The sequence below is a fragment of the Mirounga leonina genome, unplaced genomic scaffold, assembly GCF_011800145.1.
Source record: "Mirounga leonina isolate KUSES-001 unplaced genomic scaffold, KU_Mleo_1.0 Mir_174, whole genome shotgun sequence".
In the NCBI taxonomy this organism is placed as follows: domain Eukaryota; kingdom Metazoa; phylum Chordata; class Mammalia; order Carnivora; family Phocidae; genus Mirounga; species Mirounga leonina.
The window spans coordinates 54,157,925-54,180,929 of NW_023270451.1; the positions used below are offsets into that span (position 1 = coordinate 54,157,925).

Genomic DNA, 23,005 nt, shown 5'->3' on the forward strand with positions numbered 1-23,005 from the left:
GGAGCCTGCTTCTCTCTCTCCCAGTCCCCCTGCTTGTGTTCCCTCTCTTGCTGTGTCTCTCTGTCAAATAAATAAAATCTTAAAAAAAAAAAAAAAAAGAATTCTAAATTTGACCTTGTGGTTCCTAAGAGATATTATATATCTACCACACACACACACACACACACACACACACAAAATCTGTATATACTAATATATTGCTTTGGAATATCTGAGCATTTTCCCATTTTTGGATATGTGTATACACTTATATGCTGTTTGAGGAATGTATAAATCTTGCTTATTGAAATATTTGTTCATTCTGTTTTTCAACATCCTGTTGGTGAAATCTCACAAACATGCACAATCTGGCATGAGACTTTTGCTTGGGAGAGAACTGTCACAGAAATAGAGGTAACTAATGTCTTAGCCAGGCAAGGCATTAATGGGAAGCAAGAAAAGACCATAAAATTTAGTTTACTACCAACTCTACCTGGACAGATAATATTTCTTCCTTTAGAGTATTCTGTACCCATATTAATAAAGTGCTCCAAGATGACTGCTCTTTGGAAATTTAGGACCTGTCACTTTAAAATTTAGAATGAGCAAGCAGACTACATAATCAAAGTCAATACAATGAATAAAGTCTTTCTGGGTCAACCACTTCAATCGTCACACATAAACCAAAAAAACTCTGTAACCACACTCTTTACTCCAAAGCCTCCCTCCTTTGCTCCAGGCTGACTACCTACCAGCTACTGCCACTTGAATATTTGACAGGTATGGTAAACTCAAGGTGGCCAAAGGAAACTCAATCTTACATCATAAACCTGCCCTGCCTACAAAAATGTCTCATATGTTTACCCACTGTTGCAGCCAGAAACTAGGGAGACACCCTAAACTTCTTCCTTTCCCTAACTCCTCACATCCAATTACCAAGCCCTGTTGCTTCCCATCTTCTAACCATCTCAGATCCGTCCGGATTTCACCATCCAATGATTGCTAAACTGGTTCCAGTACTCTCTCGAGTCATCTACTGCAATAATCTCTTTTCTCATTTTTAAGCCACCCCCCTCCTCCACCAACAACAATGTGTGTGCTTTAAAGTTTCATACTGCTCATATTTCCAACAAAGGGAGTTCTTTTAAAAAAGAATTTGCTGATAATCTCCATGTTGCAACAAAAAGAATTACTCTGATCTGTGAATTAACTGCATTTTCTCTATATGCTGCATCTTCTACAGTTTCAATCATAGTCGAGGGGTGCCTGGGTGGCTCAGGTGGTTAAAAGGCCAACTCATGATTTCAGCTCAGGTTAGGATCTCAGGGTAGCAGGATCGAGCCCCATGTTGGGCTCTGTGCTGGGCATGGAGCCTGCTTAAGATTCTCTCTCTCTTCCTTTCCCTCTACACTCCACCCCCGCTGTACACACACTCTCTCTTTAAAAAAAAAAAAAAAAAAGACAAATTAAGGCATCAAGGTGCCTTTAAAAAAAAAAAAAAGTTATACAACCTGCCTTGTTTCTTCTAATAATAATCAGCAAGCAACCTGAGAAAAGGCAGAAAACAATGATAGGTGGTAATCCCACAACCGACAATACAGCTCAGTAGATTTACTGCATTTATTCTTGTTATGGGGGCCAGAGATCATTCTCAAAGTAAATTATGCAGAAAACACCCCAAATTGGTCACTAAGTAGTGTATACTGGTCTTGTCAAAAAGATCCTAGTTGGAAGACACATGTGAACTTGAAGAGACAACTTACACAATGCATGTGATGGCTTTGGATATTTGTTTTATCTTTAATAAGAAATAATACATAAAAAGGCAGATTTTTGACAACACTGAAGGAAAAAAGTATGGTTACTAAATTCTAAGTCAAAAATATACACAAACATCTGTTAAAAAAAAAAAAAAACACCACAATGTCATGAATGAACTTGACTAGAAACCCAACAAGGTTTGAGTTCCAGTCCTTCCTGTATTACAAATGTAGTATCTAGAGAAGTGCTTTTCAAACTGTGGGTCACGATGCATTAAGGAGTCATTAAGTCAAGTTGGTGATGAACTTTTTTTTAATGATAAAGAACAGAACATCACACAAAATACGAGCACATATTGTTGTACTCTATGTATGTGGGCTGGTGCTGATGGTATTTGTGTATACACATCAAATGAGGAAAGTAAATGTATTTCCTATTATGAATGATATTATGGATTAATAGGATAAATTTATTCATATTCAATGTATTTCCTAAACACGATTAAAAGTCACTGACATAGAGTAAGTCACTTAATCTCAATGAAGTTGCTTCCTCATCCCTTACGTGGAACTTACCATTCTATTTCAGGGAGTATACCCAAATAAAATAACTTCACAATATTTTTTCAACTATAAAACATTGTATTAATATGTTATGGTTACAGCATTTTGGTTGGGTTTCCTCAGAGTATAGTGTTTCCCTGCCATATATGCTCACAGCATAAAGTCACTATGCTAGAAATTGGGACATCCTGAATCAAAGATAACTCTGAAAATATAGTCTCCTAAAGAGTAAAGCTGGAGACAGGAAAGCCTGAAGTTTCTCAAAATTTGTATAATCTCCTTCATAGTACCTACCATACTGCCTCCAGGAAAAAATGAAAAAAAAACAAAAACAAAACAAAAAAAAACTAAAGAGGAAAGACAGCATCTCTGTGTTTCTAGGGCCTCGTGAAAGAATCCTCACTTAGTAGAATGGCCAAAAGAGGGAAACATGTTTATAGGCTATTCCCACAGGAGACCAGCTCAAGAACATCAGCTGCCATCCTGCTGTCTGCAGAGCCCTTCAATGGTACTTTGCCTGGAGATAAAAATCCCTCCTTTTTGCTTCCCATTTAAAGTGTAGAATCCCGTGCCAGGCTCTAAATGCCACAAATAATTTCAGGCAGCGCATTATTATTTAGCTATACATGTTATCTAGACACATCATGGTACCACAAATAGGAAACATTTTAAGACACTAGTAGCTAAGAAACTGAAAACAGCTAAGACTAAGGCACACTTGCTCTTAACTCTCCCACACAAGCTACCATTAAAGCACCCTTTTTCAAGGAAAAGATATCCTAAAGATCCTGTATAATAAGAGAAGGTACCTCTTCCCCTAAAATAGAGGAAGCTTTAAAAAGGAATGGCATTCCGGGGCGCCTGGGTGGCTCAGCGCTTAAGCTTCTGACTTTTAGCTCAGGTCGTGATCCCAGGGTCCTGGGATTGAGCCCCACATCCGACTCCCTGCTCGGCGGGGAGCCTGCTTCTCCCTCTCCTTCTGCAGCTCCCTCTGCTTGTGCTCTCTCTCTCTGTCAAATAAATCAATAAAATCTTAAAAAAAAAAAAAAAAGGAATGGGATTCCTATTTGAAATGGAGGACAGGAATAGTTTTGAGGAGTCAGTGATACAAGTACTAAATACGTCATTTTTTAATTTATTTTATTTTTATTTATTTTTAAAGATTTTATTTATTTGACAGAGAGAGTGAGAAAGCACAAGCAGGGGGAACAGGAGAGGGAGAGGAAGAAGCAGGCTCCACCGCTGAGCAAGGAGCCAGACATGGGGCTCAATCCCAGGACCCTGGGATCATGACGTGAGCTGAAGGCAGATGCCTAACCATCTGAGCCACCCAGGCACCCCTAAATACTTCATTTTTAAAATGACACTCATAACCTTCAGATCAGCTCCTTCTGAGTTTTGTTTCTTGTCAGGCTCAGGAATTTTTTGTACTGATCAATCCAGCACATAATCTCCTTCTAAGCTTAACCAGGCTCACACATGTTAAACATCTGGCTGGGGTTGAGAGGTGCAGTTTGCAGCTCAGTAAGACATGCTGGCTCACCTGGGAAACCTGTGCATACATGGATACTTAACAAATGAATACAGAAATGTACCTGCAATGGTCGTAATGTAATTTTCTCTGTGACTAATTCCATCCCTTTAAGGGAGAGGAGGTATGACTGATGAGGGCACGCAGGAAGCAGATAGTGATCATAAGGAAATTTGTGAGGGGGCTATCGAGAATGCTTTTGTCACTGCCCATGGAGCTCCTCCTAGAGAGAGAGAATCAAACAGATTGAAAAATGAGTAACTATCACCTGGGTTCTGGCAGCCTGCCAGGTAGCTTTTGCTTACCTTTGATCTTCGTTAAAAAACTATGTGGGCTGTGTCACAACAAAAGTGTCTTTCTTATAACAATCTCTACACCATGGAGATATTTTTCTAACCAAAGGACACATTTGTTTGGAAGAGGTCTCAAGAACTAATACTGGGAAGGAGCTCGGATACCATTTGTCCAAAAGGCTGGCACTCAGAAAGGTTAAGTGACTTACCTAAGGTCACACAGCTGGCAACAGCGTCTAGCCTAGGACCAAGAGCTAACCAGAATTTCCCAAGAAAAATATGTCTATCATTGTGGCTATTAATACAGGTTTTTTTTAAGTTTTTTTTTTAAGATTTTATTTATTTGACAGAGAGAGACACAGCGAGAGAGGGAACACAACCAGGGGGAGTGGGAGAGGGAGAAGCAGGCTTACCGCCTGAGCAGAGAGCCCAGAACCCTGGGACCATGACCTGAGCCAAAGGCAGACACTTAACGACCAGGCGCCCCGCTACTAATACAGTTTTAAAAAGACAAGGTCCCCTATCCTTCAGAACTATAGCTTTATCACTATGCCTTCTAACTCCCTAGAATCAGTACACTTAGGTATATAAGTATACATTGTTTTAAGACCACCCATCAATTGAAGAGTGCCCACATGTCAGGTTTGAAAAGGAATTTCTATCTCTGATACATCATTTTTTTTGTTTAAGATTTTATTTATTTATTCATGAGAGACAGAGAAAGAGAGAGAGTCAGAGGGAGAAGCAGGCTCCCAAGGAGCAGGGAGTCTGACGCGGGACTCGATCCCAGGACCCTGGGATCATGACCTGAGCCGAAGGCAGACGCCCAACCATCTGAGCCACCCAGGCGCCCCTATCTCTGATACACCTTACCACAGCTATGAAATTTAAGTAAGTTTATCCATATTAACAATATGTTGTTTGAAACAGAAACATAAATATATAAAGTCACAAAATTATCTCATATATAATTGATGGTGACTAAGAAGTATCATTGGAAAAATATACAACTTGCACTAAAACTTCAGTTATTCCAAGTTAAAGACTAATTTATTTCAAAGAATGAGGAACTGAATTACTACTACACCTGATAACAACCAAACATTTTTGCCCATAAATTATCTTTTCCTTAGTATTTATAAGAACTAGATGAGAAAAGCACATGTACTAATGAAGGTTAAAAAAAAAAAAAAACTTGCAGCATAAACAAAATAGTGCTCTCCATGGTAAGAAATAAAGTCCACACTTAAGTATCATAGCAAAATTTTCACCAGACACACACACACACAAATGCACACGCCTAACGGATGGATTCTAAAAAACAGCTAAGCATTCCATAAGCCAAATGCTCAAAAATTAACAAAAGATGATTAACATTCCTGTATGTGTGATATTGTATAAATGAGCAGACCCCTCTCTGCCCTCACTTCTCATCTCAACCTCCTTTTCCCAACGCTGTGCTCACCCTTCTACCTCCCCCTACTCTGCAACCAAATCACAACCACCCAAAAGCAAGGTGTCTGCTGTAACCCAAAACACTTGACCGATAATATCCGGTTTGCCATTCCAGGAAATCCCAGAGTGTGTTTTAAGCCTCTGCCCAAGGCTTATAAAGAAAGGCAAGAGAAAAACTAATCAATACCAGCACCCAGCTGTGACCTGGCATGTAAAGAAATCAAGAAAAAAAATCCCATCCATAATCTGTATAATTTAACACTTGGAAGAAAGCAACATCCGGGATCGCCTCCAAGCGGGACAGTGTTGCTGGATGGATCCATGCTTCTTGCACGGAGTGTTAAACCCAGTGAGTGACAAGGGGGACGCTCCAGTTCCTCACCATTTCAGCAAAGGCAGTATCTTTTCCTAGCAAGGGTTAATCTACCCAAAAAGGGGGTGGGAGGAGGGGGTCAGAAGGAAAATAATAACCACCATCTACACTTTGCCAGTACAGTGTCTTGCAAAGGTTCCCCCCCCACACTTGAAAGAGAGGGAAGGCTGGAACCCCTTCCCAAAGGTGGGTCTAGGACAAACTATTGTCTTACCGAACGGTCACAATCAGAATGAAAGCTAATGAAAATATCGGAATGACTTTGTTTAATCATACAGTCCTTTCAGTGGACTCCAAAGTCCTATCCCCATGGGAAGTTAAAAAAAAAAAAAAAATCCCCTATGACTACGATTCCCTGGAAAGGCTTTCCAGATTTTTTAAATTACAGAAAAATTAATTTAGAACGTAAGCAGATACCTACACATTGTCTAAATCACTAGCTCTGTACCCAATTAACAAAAAAAAAGTACACCAATCAGCAGGACGGGGCATTATAGGAAATAAAGATTGTTAGTAAAATCCAAAATGCTTTCACCCTGTTAAACCTTCTGAGAGGTTATAATTGCATTTGGCTGCTGCAGGCTTGTCGGAGAGCCTGGCTTCTTAATAGCCACAACCCTAAAAGGAGTAACTGTCAAGGGGAGACCCAGCTGAAATCAAACAACAAAAACGGGAACTGTAGTCAGCCTGAAATGGGAGGAGGGAAAGGGAGACTCCTGTATTCATCAGTCAACATTAATGTCCTTTGTTGTTCACCTTTGCACGGAACAGCGAGCGCTACCCTGTTCCTTTTCCTCCGAACGCCAGTGTCAGAGTAGTCTTTTCCTAAAAGCTGTCCCCTCGCCTCGAAGACCCAGGTTTTCCGATTTCCCCCTCCCCATTATCACTCCACAGCTGTCCTCCACCAACCCCCAACGCGCTTACCCCGGGCCGAGAGGGTGGCCAGAAGTAAAAACATTGCTGAGATACCCGTTCCCCTCCAAAGACCAAAGAGGCGCAGATGTTGAAATTTACCAATCCCCCAGCCCCTCAACACTCACACCCCAGGAACCCGGGATAGGAAGGAGGAAGGAAGCTGGGGTCGGGCTCGGTCTGTCAGCACGGCTCTTTTGAGGACGGTGCCACATTCCGCACTCCGGGAATGCCGAAGGGACCCGGAGAAAAGGTTTTGCGCCTCCCTTCTGTTTTGGGGGTCTTCTCTCTGCGCAGTAGTTGTTGTCTCCCTCTCTACCCCGGGGAATCGTTCAGCCCATTTCCCTCTTTGGGGAAGGAGGGAGAGGAACGCCGTTCGCCCTCCTCTTCCAACTTGACTCGCACACGCCCCGTCGCCACTCCAACTCCGCAGGCAGAGCCCGCAGGGGGAGGGCTGGCCGAGCGCTCCCCCAGCCGTCCCGGCGCTCCGGGAGCCGGTGCGGGAAGCGCCGAAGGGGCGGCGAGGGGCGAGACCCCGGCGCACACCCCTCTGCCGGGAGCAGGCTCGGCAAAGCCCCAAACCCGCAGCGCGATGCCAGGACTAGGCATTTCCAGCCCGGCGGAGCGAGAGGGGCGCAGGGGCAAGGACGCGAAATGCGCACCCGCTCGGGCCAGAGAGGAATAAAAGTTCGCCCCGCGGAGACTCACCCACGCCGTATTTCTCGTGCTCCGTAGGTATCCACATGGCTAAAGGGGGATCCGGGGTCTTCGGGCTTTGTAATCCCCGCACCTTCTCCGGCTCACAACAATGCACAGCTCCCGAGTAGCGGCTGCAACGCTGGAGCCCGGCGGCTCCGCGCGAGCTGTGGGCGCTAGGCAAGGTCTGCGCTGGAAGCTCCCGAGCCCGGCGTTGACACCGCGCGGCTGAGGCTGCGCCGCCCGCCGCTCTCCCGGCTGCGGCTGCTCACAGTCCTCCGACGCGCTCCCGGGGACCCGGCGGCGCAGTCATTGTTCTGATTCACTGAACTAAGCTACACGCCAGGATACTCTCCGGCGCACCCCCGCCCGCCAGCGCCTCTTCCAGCCCTCCCTGTCCCCGGGTCCCTGCAGCACGCTGGGAATTGTAGTTCTGGGCCTCGCCATCCCGAAAGGGGGCGTGGCATTAGCGGCTAGGGGCGGGGATTAGGCTCCGCTCTCCACGTCCTATTGGCCCAGAACGTGATGGGGAGGCGTGGACGTGGAGGAAACCCCGCGTTGATGGGGAGTTGCGTTTCCATTGGTTCCGGACCCGCCCGCCTGCCCTCCCTTTTCTCCTCCGCCGCGTAATGGCTGCTCCCGAGACCCAGGGGGCTGCGGCCGGAGGGGAGGAAGACTGTGAGGGCAACCACAGCGAAGCCGGGGGTGTCAGTTATGAGGGTGAGTACGGTGCCACTGAAGTGTAAATGGTTTGTCTCCCTTTCTCTCCGACGAGGAATGCAGCTGACCGCCAGGCAAGCCCCAGGAGCCTGCCAGCTCTAAAGCCACCTGGGCGCGAGGGGGCCACGGGCGGGCCCAGCCTGGCGGGGTGAGGTCGGAGGCGGCTACTTGGTGGAGGCTCCTGGGGAGGAAAGAGAAAATGGGATAGAAAGGCCTTCCCCGCAGCCAGGGAAGCTCCCTGAGCGTTTGTCTTCCGTTTGGAGCTCCCAGCTTTGCGCTCGCTGCGGGGTGGGTGTGTGTCAAGTCATGTTCGCTCACGTGTGATTGTAGCTCCGGGATGAGCAGCTCTCTCCTCTCCAGTACCCTGCCTCCGCCTCGGTTGGCCTCGGGAGATATGTTTTATTTGTGTTCGGGAGGATTTCCAGTTGAAGACTGGTCACTTCCCTCCACTCCACGGAGTTGCTCAATTGCTGGCTGGAGCGGCCTCTGAAGGGAAAATGTGCCTCTCACAGCCTCTCTGATCGCCCGAGGCGATCTCCAGGATTGTACGTAGACCCTGGCTGAGTTCTTAAAGAGGAAAAGAAGTGATGTTCTGCATTCTTGGCTTCAGAGAAAATTTGAAGGTGGTTATGAAAATCATCGGAACTACTTTGGCTCTACTTGTCTTTTAAGTTGCTCTGTGATCCACTGTAGAGATCAAAAAAACTAAACTTTGGGAGACTGTCAGGGGGATTGTCTTGAGGATTTCTCGCCCTCTTCTTTTACCTTTAGGGCATCTATCTATCCCCGTCCGCCTCCCTTCTTTTTTGTCTTGATGTGTAATTTAGCACAAGTTGTCTTTTTCTATTGGACATGGTTTGGGACTCAAAGGTTTTCGGTCCTTGTTTGATATTTTTGGGGGTTACTTTGTTTTTGTTTTCACGATTAAATTGACATTTAGTCTTGAGTTTTTATTCAGCAGCACAGAGATAAAGTGCAATTTCTTCCCAGTGCCCATCTGAAATTAATTATTTTAATACCTCTACCAAAGAAATCTTTGATAGGCTCCTGACTTTAGATAGTTATACTCACACCCCAAGCAGTTCATTTGGGGGCTCTTACCTGATGGTAAGATACTAGTAAGGTTTTCCAGATTCTCAAAGTTCCAGAGGGCTGGCTACCCGTGTAACATTTAAAGATGAAATCTTTGATGAATTTATCTCACAGATTAACTCATAAAAAAGAAAATTGGGAATTCCTTTCAAAAACATTGTAGAACTTTTAAATATCTTTAGTTATTATAAAAAGTTTTCATAATAAATATTTGAAGCCAGTGCATTTAAGTTAAATGAAAGTTCCTCCACCACACAGTTCATTCCCAAAGTAACAACTCTTAAAAGTTCATTGTGTGTTCTTTCTCACATATTCCTACGCGACACACACCTGTATTGTTTCGAATTTGAAAAATAAAAAGGGATCATTCTGTGTAAGCTCAAAGATCTACAACCTCCTTTCTCCCAATCATCTATTATAGACACCCTTCCATGTCAGTATATTTGTTGCTTCATTCTTTTTAAGGACTGTGCCAGTTGTATTCCATAATATGAATGTGCCATAACTTTAACCATTCCTCTATTAATGAACATGGAGCGGGCTTAGTGAACAACTTTATATACATGTCCTTCCCCCTCTTAGTGTGGATTTCTTGAGGAATTGATGGGCCAAAGGAAACACAGGTTTAAAATTTTGATAGATGTCAGATTTTCCCTTTGAAAGGTGTCAGCATACACACCTATCAGTAATATATAAGTCTTCTTTTCCCATGTGCTTACCTGTGTGAGGAAATCATTAATCAAGGACCAATGTTTAAATGACTTATTGGATTGAATTGAGTAAGTGCTATAAAGCATGATTTTATGTTCCAGTTTGTTTTCAACAGAAGTATTGAGCAGCAGTGAATTTGAAGCATCTGTAACAAAAAAATTACTCACCTTGGCTCATAGCTGACAAGTATTCTTATTAATCTGTAGCAGTCAATGGGAGAACTAATGGTTGATTTTTATATCATTCTTATCAGGTAAGGTTGTCATTAAAAATCCCCTTAATAATTTATGTATGATTCTGTAACTTTATCCGAATTCTTTTCAAAGCCTGCAAAGTGTGATACAAATTTTGGGTGGAAATAGTGATACTAAAAGTATATTCTATTTTTTTGTTAAACAGTTACTTAGGTTCTCAAGAATGTCTTTCTTTGGAAAATCATTAATTTCTTGAAAACTTTTTTTAAGAGGTTTCACTCTTGGTCTAATTAAAATATCAGTCTGTGTGCTTAATGTCCTGGGAGTGAACATTTCTACTCCAATGTCACTGAGTGGTGTGCAAGCAGGTACAGTACCTTACCTGAGATCTGCGCTGCCAGACTTCCTGAGGCTCCATCCCTCTCCAGAAAAGTCCCTGATCTTGCACGACACTGCTTTGCATACATTTGAACTGTAACTGGGATATCATACTATCTTCTAAAATTAAGAACAGATAGTAAATACAAGATAGTATGTTAAGTAACAGTAAATTAAGAACAGATAGTAAATCACACTTGGCGATGTATTATTGGTATTTTTTGTTCTGCTGTTTTTAGTCAGAGGCAGTAAGATAACACATATAGTTTATTAACTGACAGTATTTACAGGAAATTTTTGTCATGGAGGTGGTTTTTTTCTGACAGTATTAACCTATGTGTCCATATTGTAATACTTGGACAGTTAACTTTTTTCTCTGCAAATGCATGCTCACTAGATGATAATCATAGGAATGCTACTTTGGATTTATAATGTACTTCCTATGGAGACCTTATTAACTAATTTGTGATGTCTCTAGAAGGAGTGGGGTAGCAGGTGGTCTCAACTCCTCATTCTTATATTTGCTCTTTCAGTAAATAACGTCAAGCCTTAGCTAGAAACCTAGGAAGCATCCTTGATTCCTATCTTGCCCTCACATCCTGAATCTGATGAGATACTAAGCCTTATTTTTCTGTGCCTGAAATCATCTTTTGAATTTGTTCTTCATCTCTTTAGCCTCTATTCTATTTCTAACCCTCACCATTACTGCTGAATTAATTACTTGTGTCCCCCATCCTCCAAACTGTGTTCTTGGGGACCAAAAGTCTGACATGTTTGGTTTTGTCTGCCTGACCCTGTCTTGGCACTTTGTCAATATTTAATCATTGTTTAACCAGAAATGAATTCCAGCCTGCATGATTGCAAAACCTTCCTAGTGATCGCACTGACTCTTGATTTTTCCCTTCTTTAGTCCATATTCCAAAACACAAATGGGTTCGTGCGTCCTCACGTCAAATCTTCAGTGTCACTCTCATGCTTATATAATGAGATCTAAATTCTCCACATGGCATTTAAGATTCAAATCTACTTTTCCAGCCTCATCTTCAGTCATCCTGCTTTCCTTCCCACATCTCCATTATCACACTTACCGAATCAAACTGTAGTTATTTATTGGCAGCTTTGTCTACCCCAGTAGACTATAAACTTCTTCAGGGCAAGAGTTGTCTTATTTTACTTTTATTACATCCAGTGCTTATCTGAGCTGCATGAAGTAAACACTCTAACAGTTAATGGTTAGAATCTATTTGAAATTTATTCAAAGTACTTAGAATGGCTGCTATTTTACACAGAGGAATTGAAATCAAATAAAAAACTGAGTATATGTTTTATTTTTTTAATTTTATTTTATTATGTTATGTTAGTTACCATACATTATATCATTAGTTTTTGATGTACTGTTCCATGATTCATTGTTTGCGTATAACACCCAGTGCTCCATGCAGAATGTGCCCTCTTTAATACCCATCACCGGACTAACCCATACCCCCACCCCTCTCCCCTCTAAAACCCTCAGTTTGTTTCTCAGAGTCCATAGTCTCTCATGGTTCATCTCCCCATCCGATTTGCCCCCCTTCATTTTTCCCTTCCTACTATTTTTTTTTTAACATATAATGTATTATTTGTTTCAGAGGTACAGGTCTGTGATTCATCAGTCTTACACAATTCACAGTGCTCACCATAGCACATACCCTCCCCAGTGTCCATCACCCAGCTCCCCCCCATCTCTCCCACTCCCACCACTCCAGCAACCCTCAGTTTGCTTCCTGAGATTAAGAGTCTCTTACGGTTTGTCTCCCTCTCTGGTTTCATCTTGTTTCATTTTTCCCTCCCTTCTCCTGTGATCCTCTGTCTTGTTTCTCAAATTCCTCATATCAGTGAGATTATATGATACTTGTCTTTCTCTGATTGACTTATTTCGCTTAGCATAATACCCTCTAGTTCCATCCATGTCGTTGCAAATGGCAAGATTTCGGGTTTTTTGATGGCTGCATAATATTCCATTGTGTGGGGGGGTGCCTGGGTGGCTCAGTTGGTTGAGCGACTGCCTTCGGCTCAGGTCATGATCCTGGAGTCCCTGGATCAAGTCCCACATTGGGCTCCCTGCTCGGCAGGGAGTCTGCTTCTCCCTGTGATCCTCCCCCTTCTCATGTGCTCTCTCTCTCATTCCCTCTCTCTCTCTCTCTCTCTCAAATAAATAAAAAATCTTTAAAAATAAATTAATTAATTTAAAAAAATATTCCATTGTGTGTATATATAGATACATATGTATATATGTATCACATCTTGTTTATCCATTCATCTGTTGATGGATATCTTGGCTCTTTCCATAGTTTGGGTATTGTGGACATTGCTGCTATAAACATTGGGGTGCATTTACCCCTTTAGATCACTGCATTTGTATCTTTGGGGTAAATACACAGTAGTGCAATTGCTGGGTCATAGGGTAGCTCTATTTTCAACTTTTTGAGGAACCTCCATACTGTTTTCCAGAGTGGCTGCACCAGCTTGCATTCCCGCCAACAGTATAGGAGGGTTCCCCTTTCTCCACATCCTCGCCAACATCTGTCGTTTCCTGACTTAATTTTAGCCATTCTGACTGGTGTGAGGTGATATCTCATTGAGGTTTTGATTTGTATTTCCCTGATGCCAAGCGATGTTGAGCACTTTTTCATGTGTCTGTTGGCCATTTGGATGTCTTCTTTGCAGAAATGTCTGTTCATGTCTTCTGCCCATTTCTTGACTGGGTTATTTGTTCTTCGGGTGTTGAGTTTGGTAAGTTCTTTATAGATTTTAGATACTAGCCCTTTATCTGATACGTCATTTGTAAATATCTTCTCCCATTCTGTCGGTTGTCTTTTGGTTTTGTTGACCAAAGCTTTTTGCTGTGCAAAAGCTTTTTATCTTGATGAAGTCCCAATAGTTCATTTTTGCCCTTGCTTCTCTTGCCTTTGGCAATGTGTCTAGGAAGAAATTGCTGTGGCTGAGGTGGAAGAGGTTGCTGCCTGTGTTCTTCAGGATTGTGATGGATTCCTGTCTCACATTTAGGTCTTTCATCCATTTTGAGTCTATTTTTGTGTGTGGTGTAAGGAAATGGTCCAGTTTAATTCTTCTGCATGTGGCTGTCCAATTTTCCCAACACCATTTGTTGAAGACACTGTCTTTTTTCCATTGGACATTCTTTCCTGCTTTGTTGAAGATTAGTTGACCATACAGTTGAGGGTCCATTTCTGGGCTCTCTATTCTGTTCCACTGATCTATGTGTCTGTTTTTGTGCCAGTACCATGCTGTCTTGATGATTACAGCTTTGTAATAGAGCTGGAAGTCTGGAATTGTGATGCCACCAGCTTTGCTTTGCTTTTTCAACATTCCTCTGGCTATTCGGGGTCTTTTCTGGTTCCATACAAATTTTAGGATTATTTGTTCCATTTCTTTGAAAAAAGTTGATGGTATTTTGATAGGGATTGCATTGAATGTGTAGATTGCTCTAGGTAGCATAGACATTGTCACAATATTTGTTCTTCTGATCCATGACCATGGAACGTTTTTCCATTTCTTTGTGTCTTCCTCAATTTCTTTCATGAGTATTTTATAGTTTTCTGAGTACAGATTCTTTGCCTCTTTGGTTAGATTTATTTGGTTAGATTTATTCCTAGGTATCTTATGGTTTGGGGTGTAATTGTAAATGGGATTGACTCCTTAATTTCTCTTTCTTCTGTCTTGGTGGTGGTGTATAGAAATGCCACTGATTTCGGTGCATTTATTTTATGTCCTGCCACTTTACTGAATTCCTCTATGAGTTCTAGCAGTTTTGGGGTGGAGTCTTTTGGGTTTTCCACATGAAGTATCATATCATCTGCAATGAGTGAGCGTTTGACTTCTTCTTTGCCAATTCGGATGCCTTTGATTTCTTTTTATTGTCTGATTGCTGAGGCTAGGATTTCTAGTACTATGTTGAATAGCAGTGGTGATAGTGGACATCCCTGCCGTGTTCCTGACCTTAGGGGAAAAGCTCTCAGTTTTTCCCCATTAAGAATGATATTCGCTGTGGGTTTTTCATAGATGGCTTTTATGATATTGAGGTATGTACCCTCTATCCCTACACTCTGAAGAGTTTTAATCAAGAAAGGATGCTGTACTTTGTCAATGCTCTTCTGCATCTATTGAGAGGATCATATGGTTCTTGTTCTTTCTTTTAGTAATGTATTGTATCACATTGATTGATTTGTGGATGTTGAACCAACCTTGCAGCCCAGGAATAAATCCCACTTGGTCCTGGTGAATAATCCTTTTAATGTACTGTTGGATCCTATTGGCTAGTATTTTGGTGAGAATTTTTGCATCCCTGTTCATCAGGGGTATTGGTCTGTAATTCTCCTTTTTGATGGGGTCTTTGTCTGGTTTTGGGATCAAGGTAATGCTGGCCTCATAAAACGAGTTTGGAAGTTTTCCTTCCATTTCTATTTTTTGGAACATTTTCAGAAGAATGGGTATTAATTCTTCTTGAAATGTTTGGTAGAATTCCCCTGGGAAGCCATCTGGCCCTGGGCTTTTGTTTGTTGGGAGATTTTTGATGACTGCTTCAATTTCCTTAGTGGTTATAGGTCTGTTCAAGTTTTCTGTTTCTTCCTGGTTCAGTTTTGGTAGTTGATACATCTCTAGGAATGCATCCATTTCTTCCAGATTGTCTAATTTGTTGGCATATAGTTGCTCATAATATGTTCTTATAATTGTTTGTATCTCTTTAGTGTTGGTTGTGATCTCTCCTCTTTCATTCATGATGTTATTTATTTGGGTCCTTTCTCTTTTCTTTCTGTTAAGTCTGGCCAGGGGTTTATCAATCTTATTAATTCTTTTAAAGAAGCAGCTCCTAGTCTCGTTGATCTGTTCTACTGTTCTTTTGGTTTCTATTTCATTGATTTCTGCTCTGATCTTTATTATTTCTCTTCTCCTGCTGGGTTTACGCTTTATTTGCTGTTCTTTCAACAGCTCCTTTAGGTGTAGGGTTAGGTTGTGTATTTGATACCTTTCTTGTTTCTTGAGAAAGGCTTGTATTGCTATATACTTTCCTCTTAGGACTGCCTTTGCTGCATCCCAAAGATTTTGAACAGTTGTGTTTTCATTTTCATTTGTCTCCATGAATTTTTTTAATTCTTCTTTAATTTCCTGGTTGACCCATTTATTCTTTAGTAGGATGCTCTTTAGCCTCCATTTATTTGAGTTCTTTCCAACTTTCCTCTTGTGATTGAATTCTAGTTTCAAAGCATTGTGGGGTCCAAAAATATGCAGGGAATGATCCCAATCTTTTGGTACCGGTTGAGACCTGATTTGTGACCTAGGATGTGATCTGTTCTGGAGAACGTTCCATGGGCACTAGAGAAGAATGTGTATTCTGTTGCTTTCTGATGGAATGTTCTGAATATATCTGTGAAGTCCATTTGGTCCAGTGTGTCATTTAAAGCCTTTATTTCCTTGTTGATCTTTTGAGTATATGTTTTATGCTTGTGGAAGTTAATGCACACCAACTAGGAAATGCAGAATATATCATCATGAAGATGATATTCTGTAACAGGTAATCACAGTTAGCATTCTCACATAGTTTTCAGTCTTTTTTTTTAAGTATTAGTGTTGTTTAGATGATTAGATTTTTTTAAAAAAGTACTTCACGGCTATCCTTTATAACCTTGAACCCATAACTGAATGAGCTGCTGCATAGAAATTGAAGTCAGTGTTCCCTCATCTGGCAGTTATCTGGTTTTCCACAGGTTGTCATATTTCCAGCTTTAGTCCAGTCTCATACATTTGAAGTGACAGTGGAAAGAGAGCTAGACCCCATCTTGGAAAACTGTATTTGAATTTCAGTTCTGATGTTTAGTAGTTGTGTATAGCTTTATTGAATATGCTGCTGCGTTTATGAAAATATGAATATAATACCTACTTTGCAGAGTTGTGATTATTTCATTCAGTTATATATCTATGACAGCCTGGTATTATTTCCTTTTACCATCTTGGAATTCAATAAATATTAGTTGTTTTCAGTGTAAAGGTATGCCTAAATGAACTATAAAACTGCCTACCCTCTGATTCTGTATTTACTTAGGAAGCAATCTACATTGTGTCATAACCAAGGAGAAGCTTAGGAATGTGTTGGTGATACCTGCTTAGGCTGCCCGTGCATTCCTGGGGGTCATCAGAGTGTCTGTTGGTGCTCTGTACTAGCATTGCATCTATGTGCTCTGAAAGCCTTTTATAATATCTTCATACCTCTTCTCACCCCTACGCAGTGCTGCCCCCTCATCCCCAGCTCCCCACACACATACCCAGATTCAGAGTCAGCAAGTTCAGATAATCTTGCACACTGGGATGACCTTGCAAGGTACAAGGCTAGAGGATGTCATGGAAGAAAAAGAATTATAGAAACCTCATCTTGTGGGTTTGGTGTAAGATTCTGAAGAGGCCTCCTTCAAAACATCCTTTGTTTTCCTATGAAAAATATGTGGAAATTAACTTGTAGGATATTAAGGGGAAATTTTATAAAAGAGGATATTATAATAATGGTGGTGCTGATTCAAGTAGCTAACATTTGTTGAGCAGCAGCTGTGTGCCAAGTACTGTTTCAAATGCTGTCATAGGTCTTACGTCATTTCATCCTCACAATATCCCTGAAGTAGATACTCATATTACCCCCTTTTCATTTATAAGTGAGGAAACTGGTGCAGGAGTGGCTTGCACAAGGTCACACAGTAACCAAAACAGACCTTTATCCTATTTACTATTATAATGACGTCTCACAGAAACTAAATTCCAGTGGATAAGGTCTGAAACAGACTTTCCTTGAGCATAAATATGTTCCAAAGCTAATGTTACTTTAGAAAGGCAGTGTGGTATAGGAAAAAGAGTATGCGTGTACATTTTGAGGTCAGGCCAATGTAAGATCAAATCCTGGTTACTTAACACCCATAGGCAAGTTAATCAACCTCAGAATCTCAGTTTCTCCTCTGTAAAATGGGTAATAATCAAATCTCTCTTGCTGAAATGTTGAAATGATGACCGAGATGATAAACGTAGTAGCCTGGTCTTCAATAAATGGTGACCTACTTCAGACACAGGTATAGGCTCATCTTTAGCATGTGTGCCAGAGGTAATACAGGTAATGATTTTGAGTACTACAACCTTAATGTGTCTTTTCTGTTTCATGATGAGGCTCCTGTTGAGGGATTACTTGGAGTATCACAGAATTTACATACACTTCTCATTGCGTTGACAAAGACCTTCCATTCATGCAAAAGAACAGTGCCATTCTCCACAACACATGCGCTTCCCATCTTGAAAAATTGGAGATAATGTTGACCAGATTCATGTAATAAAAATTATACTTTCTTCTAAACATAAATCCATGAGTAAATAGAAACAAAGCAGTATACTGCCATTTCCAGTGATTGAATCTTTACGTGTTTCTGTTGGCTGTTTTTGGAGACCTTTGATACAGAATTAGAGTTCAGTTTTGCTACGATTTATTTAATAAACTCACCACACTTTGAATGGATTGGCTTTCGTTGACAGCATCTTAAAGAATTGCCATCTCTTGCTAAAACAAGTGTGTTCTAACTGACCTCATTGACCCAAACATGCGCAGAGCAGCTTTTTCCAAAAGTGGTAATGGATTTGACTGATGAGTCTTCTGCCTCTGTTTTCATCTCAGCTAATACTCTTTGTGACCAGTGTCATTTCTTTGCAAGATAGCCAGCTGGGGTTGGGTGCTATCTTTAGCTGTAGGGACCAAGTGAAGTTTCTAGAAATAAACAGAACTTAAACCTTTGCTTCATTTGGGGAGGGGGTATCAACAATTGAGAAGTCATAGAATATTTTAAGTGATATAAGTCAATGTGGGATACATTGAGTAAAAATGTGTGGAAAGAAAAAATGTATTCAAAGTCTGAAATACCAGACTCTGATCATGAATTTGCTGCTTTGTAGCGGTGTGAGTTTGGGGAAAATTATTTAACCTCTGAGTCTCCATTTTATCATGAAAATGCTGCAGTTAACTATCTTTTTGGGAGGTTGAGTGAAGCAGTGAATGAATATAGGGATGAATGATGCTGCTGATGAAGGTCTATCACAAGAGGCTGTGACAGGTCTTTGGAATAGGAAAAAATGGATTCAAAAGTAACTGTCAGTTACAACCTGGGTGAGCTCAAGCAAGTCGTTTGACCCTCGTTATTATTATGACTACCACTACTAGAAAAGTCTGGATATGACTTAACTGATTGCAGACTAATCAACATTAGAGTTTGAGTCATACCCTTGATTTTGTAATACGTAAACCCTTTAGGGGCAAAGACAGTCACATATACCTTAAGATTACTTCATCTTCTACAGTGCCATGCTGTGATGGCATTTGGTGTTGGTTGAGTGGTGACTATGGATGGGCTCCATGCTGGGTCCTATATTTGAGGCACAAATGAAGAAGAACCCCCAGCTTTATCTATGGGAACATTTCACTGTGATTGGCGGGGCTCTGCAGTCATATTTTATCAGCTAATTGGAGAGTCCTTTCTGTTTCCATATTACAGTGTGGGAAGAAGTGGATACATTTGAATCTGCAATTTGTATGCATTGACTAAGGAGCTGAAAGCTTTTAAATGTGTTTATTTTTAAAAGAAAGGAAATGCATGTTCTGGCTCCTGGTTTCTCTAACACTGTCCTCATTTTGTGCTTTCTCTTAACTGAAAGATGCATCCTCCCCCAAGTAATTACAGAGGCCCTGCCTTATAAGAAAAAATAAAATAAAATTTTAGTGTTTTTTTCAAAGACTTACACAGATTTGTTTTTTAAGAGAAGGACCTCAGAATTGTAATTGTGGTTATTTAACACAATTTTCTGTTATGTAACAAGCTGCTATTCACCAGTAATAGCCAATTAGAAGAGAAAATATCTTGTACTACTAATTGTAGTTATCATTATAAAGCAATTAATAGCAGGAACTGTTGTTGAGCAGTAATATAACAGCAATCAAGCTGTCTTTGTTAAAGCACCATACACCTAATTTCCACACCTGGAGGAGGGGAGGGGTAGGAAAAGAAGGTGAAAAAGTGTCTGGAAGCTTATTGGAATTTTTGATATTTGAAAGCTTTATAAATATGCACCTGCATGAATAAAAGTAATGCTAATACCTACTAGGACTTTGAGGGGTTTTTTCTAGCATCAATGATCATAGATAGTACTGTTTCATAGAAAGCTCGCTGGAAAAGGAGCCAGAGACCTGAGTTTTAATTTGACTTCTGCTTCTAACGGACTCTCTGATTTTAGAGAAGTTATTTGCCCTCATGGTTAAGATTTCCTGGTTTGTAAACAAGATAATTCATTTATATTAGCATCCTTTCAACTGCATCTTTCAAATATCAATAAAATAAAGAGAAGGCAGGTTTACAGCTAGGGAGCCAATTATACATGTACTAGAGTCTGTGTAGAAAGAAAACAAGTATATCTGTGTATTCCCTTAAGAATTTGTTGCACATGTGAGTGTAATTGACCAGGTGTATCAAGGTAGAAAATTTGTGGAGAACCACTGCAATAGGTAACTTCTAGGGTCTCTTATTCCAAGAGAGTATGGCTAGATCAGTAGGACACATATCTGGCATGGATATTTGCCAAAGTAAGAGATAATGAAGACCCACACTAGAATTTAATAATATGCCTTTGTTAACGAAGTCAGGTGATTGCTCAGTCCTGTAAAGAAATTCCTGAGATTAGAAAAACAATGCTGGGACACAGCAGGTGGCATATGAAGATTCTCCCTTTGATAGGCTGAGCATCTCCTTGGGCCCTGTCATGAGGAAGGCCCAGAGACAGCAGGCAGAGAATGCCACAAAGATGATAAAACAGATGTCAATTAAGTATAAACAGGTCTAGAACCGTGCTCAATTCCAAATACAAGGAAAGACGGGGACTTTTAGCCAAGGAGCAGGTTAAGGGCAGGGGGATGGAAAATACTAAGAGGAAATATGGCTAAACAGACTTGACAAGATTCTTGCTAAAGGCAAGCCAGGGTGAGATATCAGATAATGAGATACCACCTGGAAGATGGTAAGAGGATGAGGAACCACATCAGATACTGAGGATGGGAGATTGAACTGACTTAGCAGGATTCTTGCAAAAACTGGGCTGGTGAGGCCTAATCACGAAAAGGATTCAGAGGAGCCTTCAGGAAACCAAAGTTTGGTCAAGGAGAGAATCTTTGTCAGTAGCAGGAACACAATCACAAATAAACTGGGCTTTAGGGACAGGTCTCAAGCCATTAAAAAGCCTAAGAGAAACAAGAGGAACATAGATTCTGGGTGAGGCATCAAATCAGACAGCTTACGGAATCAGGGCAACGGGTTGAGGACTCAGTTACTGGAAAAGGTATACAAGTTGAGGCTTGGTTCCAAGCTATTAGTCACATGCCCAATGACTAGCATCCCAGACCCAGATGGAGATGAGGCCAAGACTGGGTTGATGTGGAGCCACTGGGCTGATGTAGAGCCACTGGGTTGAGGTGGTGGTCCCCTGCTGGAGCAGAGCCAAATTGCTGGTGGGTTTAGGGACCCCTACCATGCTGATTGGCAGTATTGGCAGAGGCCTAGCTCCAGGCAACTCATTACAGTTGCCCATATGGCCACTGAACTCCTAACCCTGAGCTCATTAATCCTGAATAATCAGCCAGTTGTAATATAATTCTCAAGTATAAGGTAATAACACCCTTTCTTTCTCATGACCCTTAGACTACATGGAATTTGATGCCTCAGAGAAAGATTCCTGTTCTTGATCTTTTTCCTTATGAAACATCTGAACAGATTATGATGTTAATAATTCCCCCCGTTAACGTGATATTTTTAGGTATCAGAAGTTATAGTTGTTTCTATATAGAGCACAATCCTGTTTTCCTTTTATTACATGAAACTCTGAGTACATCCAACCATATGAATTTATACATTCTTAGAGCCTAAATGAATTAAACTTTTAGGTAATGGACCAAAAAAAAATTCACTTTTTGCTGTCATGCTTTTGAGAGATATTCATAGAAAATTGTGTTCTCATTGTTTTCATTTGTCTATGTGACCGAAGTAGATAGGGCTAATGTAAATTTAGTATGCTGTTTATGTTTTTAGGGATGATATTTCAGGACTCCATAGAATCATAAGACAGAAGTATTATATATAATGCCTTTTTACACAAGGAATTTCATGATCAAATAATTTGCAGTTACTGACTTCAACTTATAGCTTCCTTACTTCAGGACTTTAGTATGCTAATTTTTGTGACCAGGAGATAAATACTATACTGTAGTTTCCCAAATAGTTGACCACTATCTTTTTCTCAGCTAGCACACATTAACATTTCATGGGATTCTAGTGTTCCATGGAATTTGATTTGGGAAATGCTAGTCAGGGTCATTTTCCTCTTAAGCAGATCATATTTATTAGGAGCTTAGACATCCCAAAAGTTCATCTGTAAACATGTTCAAGAAGAGATCGTTCACCCTGTGTCTATAGTAATAACCATTGTCATTCATTTTTATGGCTTTCCTATTTTACTTCAAGTCCTTAGTGGGGGGGGGGGGGGGGAATAAGCACAGAGTAGTAGGCACAGGGTAGAAACAAAAAGCATAACTATTTGTTGTGCCTCAGGGAGATGTAACATCCTCTAAGGAGCATTTTCCCCCCATTATATCCAGAACACCAGAGTTCTTTTGAAAATGTCCATGGTAGTATTGAAATACTTAAATAAACAAAACCCAGCCCTCGAGCACAATACGAGAACTCTTCAAATCAATGTCTTTTGTTTATTTAGTACCCCTTTCTTAGAACATTTGAATTATCTGAATATTGAACAATAAAAAAGGAAAGTGTTCCTAAGTTACCAATTTCTGACCTACTGTTCCAGGGCACTCAAGCCTGTGCTTCTTATTAAGTCAGGTAACCACAGCTATTTAATGCATTATTTAAGGTTATAAAAATTTAATTCACGTTCCTCTATCAACTTTCATTTACTTGAAGAATGTAGGTTGGTTGCAATTTTTTTTTTAATTGCCTGTATATGGCATCATTGTCAGAAATGTCAGTTTCTGAATTACTGTTTATTAATGAAATGATGAATCCAGGCAGCTCTTTGATGTAAAATCCACAACTAGTGTGATGTAGAGGAATTTTTTAGTGAAAGGTTTTTTAAAACAGCTTAGAAATGACTCATTGGACCATTGTTACTCACTTCTAGTTAGCAGTATTCAGAGCAAACTGGCAAATCTCCATTTCTTCAGGATTCTCACTTAAAATGTGATTTCAGAGTAAACCAATTAAGGCAAGCAGTGC

The 23,005-nt window shown here is 40.8% G+C and overlaps 2 protein-coding genes across 7 annotated transcripts in view; one reads left to right on the forward strand and one right to left on the reverse strand.

Moving 5' to 3' along the window:
* DOCK4 (dedicator of cytokinesis 4) overlaps positions 1-7,925 on the reverse strand; it is a 421,086-nt gene extending 413,161 nt beyond the window's left edge. For all 5 annotated transcript variants that reach the window (XM_035020946.1, XM_035020945.1, XM_035020944.1 and 2 more), the window contains exon 1: positions 7,576-7,925. In XM_035020946.1, coding sequence (XP_034876837.1) covers positions 7,576-7,612 — 37 coding nt within the window. In that variant the 5' untranslated portion in view covers positions 7,613-7,925. The remainder of the gene's footprint in view (positions 1-7,575) is intronic.
* Positions 7,926-8,169: 244 nt separating this feature from the next.
* ZNF277 (zinc finger protein 277) overlaps positions 8,170-23,005 on the forward strand; it is a 106,228-nt gene continuing 91,392 nt past the window's right edge. Inside the window, exon 1 of one of the 2 annotated variants that reach the window (XM_035020947.1) lies at positions 8,170-8,283. In XM_035020947.1, coding sequence (XP_034876838.1) covers positions 8,193-8,283 — 91 coding nt within the window. In that variant the 5' untranslated portion in view covers positions 8,170-8,192. The remainder of the gene's footprint in view (positions 8,284-23,005) is intronic. The other variant, XM_035020948.1, reaches the window with a different exon arrangement.